Source organism: Hevea brasiliensis, chromosome 16, assembly GCF_030052815.1.
Source record: "Hevea brasiliensis isolate MT/VB/25A 57/8 chromosome 16, ASM3005281v1, whole genome shotgun sequence".
In the NCBI taxonomy this organism is placed as follows: domain Eukaryota; kingdom Viridiplantae; phylum Streptophyta; class Magnoliopsida; order Malpighiales; family Euphorbiaceae; genus Hevea; species Hevea brasiliensis.
This window is the reverse complement of record NC_079508.1, coordinates 61,743,394-61,745,555: the sequence shown is the minus strand read 5'-3', so window position 1 is coordinate 61,745,555 and position 2,162 is coordinate 61,743,394. Positions and strand designations below refer to the sequence as shown.

At 36.0% G+C, this 2,162-nt stretch overlaps 1 protein-coding gene across 2 annotated transcripts; it reads left to right on the top strand.

Annotated features, from left to right (window-relative positions):
* Positions 1-326: 326 nt before the first annotated feature.
* Positions 327-1,810, top strand: LOC110654259 (uncharacterized). 2 transcript variants are annotated; one of them, XM_021810183.2, is made up of 3 exons: positions 327-949; positions 1,172-1,249; positions 1,337-1,810. In XM_021810183.2, the coding sequence occupies exons 1-3, from the start codon at positions 694-696 to the stop codon at positions 1,507-1,509; spliced, it is 507 nt and encodes a 168-aa protein (XP_021665875.1). In that variant the 5' UTR covers positions 327-693; the 3' UTR covers positions 1,510-1,810. The 2 variants fall into 2 exon arrangements, with proteins under 2 accessions (XP_021665875.1, XP_021665876.1); XM_021810184.2 differs by lacking the exon at positions 1,172-1,249 and having other exon boundaries at positions 345-949; positions 1,337-1,804.
* The last annotated feature ends 352 nt before the right edge of the window (positions 1,811-2,162 follow it).

The window sequence follows — 2,162 nt, the reverse complement described above, 5'->3', positions numbered from 1 at the left end:
AATGGCTTCCAATGTTTGAGTGTTGATTATCAAAACCCTTTCTCATATATTATCCTTCCATAAAACTGAGAATTTTCCAAACGTTACCCAACTCTTTTTTGTTTAATGCCATATCATAATTATTCGAATATGGCTAATTAATTACAGTTTTCTTTCTTCCAATGCTAAAATAAAATAAATTAACATATATTAAAAAAAAAAGTCAACCATAGCTAGATGAGAGTTGAAATTGCATAACTTCCTATGTGAATAGTTTGTTTCTTCTCTCTAGTCCGAAAGAATATCCTCTACAACAGTACAAAAAAGCCTGACGAGAGAACCCAATACCTGACAATTGTCTCTCTACGCTCCAATATAAACCCTAAACACATTTCCCTTTTGCTGCATATATTCCTCTTCATAAAGAAACCCTAATCCCTTTTGTCTCTTCCCATACTCCACCTTTCTTTGAATGGTCGAAACAACCAACGGTTTGATGCACTTTCTCCTCCTTCTTTCTCATGATAACCCAACTGGGCGCTTTCTTCACTCGCTCTCTTCCTTTGGCTCCTGCAAACAAGCCTGGTACTACCGTTGCCTTGGGCTTGACCCCTAAATAGCTGCCTCCTCTTTGCCTCTCTTGATATCAGATAAATCAATCAAGAAATTTTCTTTTCTTTCGTTTTTTCGAAGATCCAGCTAGAATCAGAAAAGATGAAGAGAAGTGTAAGTGAGAAATTGATGTTGCACAGGCAAAAAAAGAAGGGTGATGACAGGAAGAACAGGTTCTTGATAACTATCAATGTTCTTGGAAGTGCAGGGCCTATAAGGTTTGTTGTTAATGAAGATGATCCTGTTGCTGGGGTCATTGACACTGCTTTGAAGACTTATTCTCGAGAAGGTCGCCTTCCTGCTCTTGGCTCTGATGTCAACAACTTCCTTCTCTACTGTGCAAATGCTGGTTCTGACGGTAATCAATTTGGTGATAGAACTTCATTTCTCTAGAATGTTGATTCCTTTCATTTCTTTATTGTTAATCTTTTCTTCATATGGTTCTTTATGTTTCTTGAGTTATTCTTGTTGGTTTTGTTTGATTCTTGATATCGTTAATTAAAGGGTTTGATTTTCCTTTCATGTTCTTGAGGTTCTTGTTTTCTTATCTTTTCCTTTTTTTTTTAAAAAAAAAAAAAAGGCTCCAATTCAAACTCATTGATTAAAAGCTCATTAGTCCAAGGTTCTTGCTTTCTGTGGCAAATGAATGGCATAATGCGTAAGATCTGTTGCTTCGAAGTTTTCTTACTATTAATTTGGGATTTTAGAAGTTTTCTTAATACTAATTGGGGATTTTGGCCTGTAGCTATGAATCCATGGGAGCCGATAGGATCAGGAGGGGGAAGAAGCTTTGTGCTGTGCAAGAAGCAAGGGCAGCCACAGATGACAGAAGGGAGGTCAGAGATGATAGCCCACAAGGCATCTGGTTGGAAGGCCTGGCTCAACAAGTCCTTTAGTTTCAAGGTATTGTCTCATTGAAGACATCCTTTTCGTGAGATGGTGTTATGGATTTCAGTACAAATCATCCGTGCACGCTTCCTTGTGCAATTGTGCGAGTGACGTCAAAATCTTAAAAATATTTCAATGACTGGGATATAGATATACATATGCGACAGTCTATGCTGGGAAAAGCAGAAATAATAATACTAATAATAAATTGCCGAATCAATACTCCAATGTTCGTCCTGTCCATTGGGTAGATAGTGACGGTTCAAACTCAGCCATTTCAAGTCCTAAATACATTGTAGTAATTTATATATATCTATAAAGAATAATACCTTTTTTTTTTTTGCATATTAATTAGGCTTTTATATTCTCATATCTTGTTGATTGACTAAGTTCTGATTGCAACTTTTATCTTTCTATTTATTTTGAAAACGAATAAATATGGTGACAGTTGGGAACCCATGTCTATTTTATGTACATTTCCGGTGGAATAAGAATATAATTAAGTAACCCTTTATTAATTCCAGGCTCAAGTTCAAAGGCAATGCTTGTGCATCTATTATTTAACTCTAATCCAGTAAGAGTGGAAATTAATTAGTTGCAGAAGGCACCTACTTTATTCTTCTTGTGGTGAAGGTTTGAAGCTTCAAAAGGTTTTACTGGGAACCAAACACCTAATAACTATA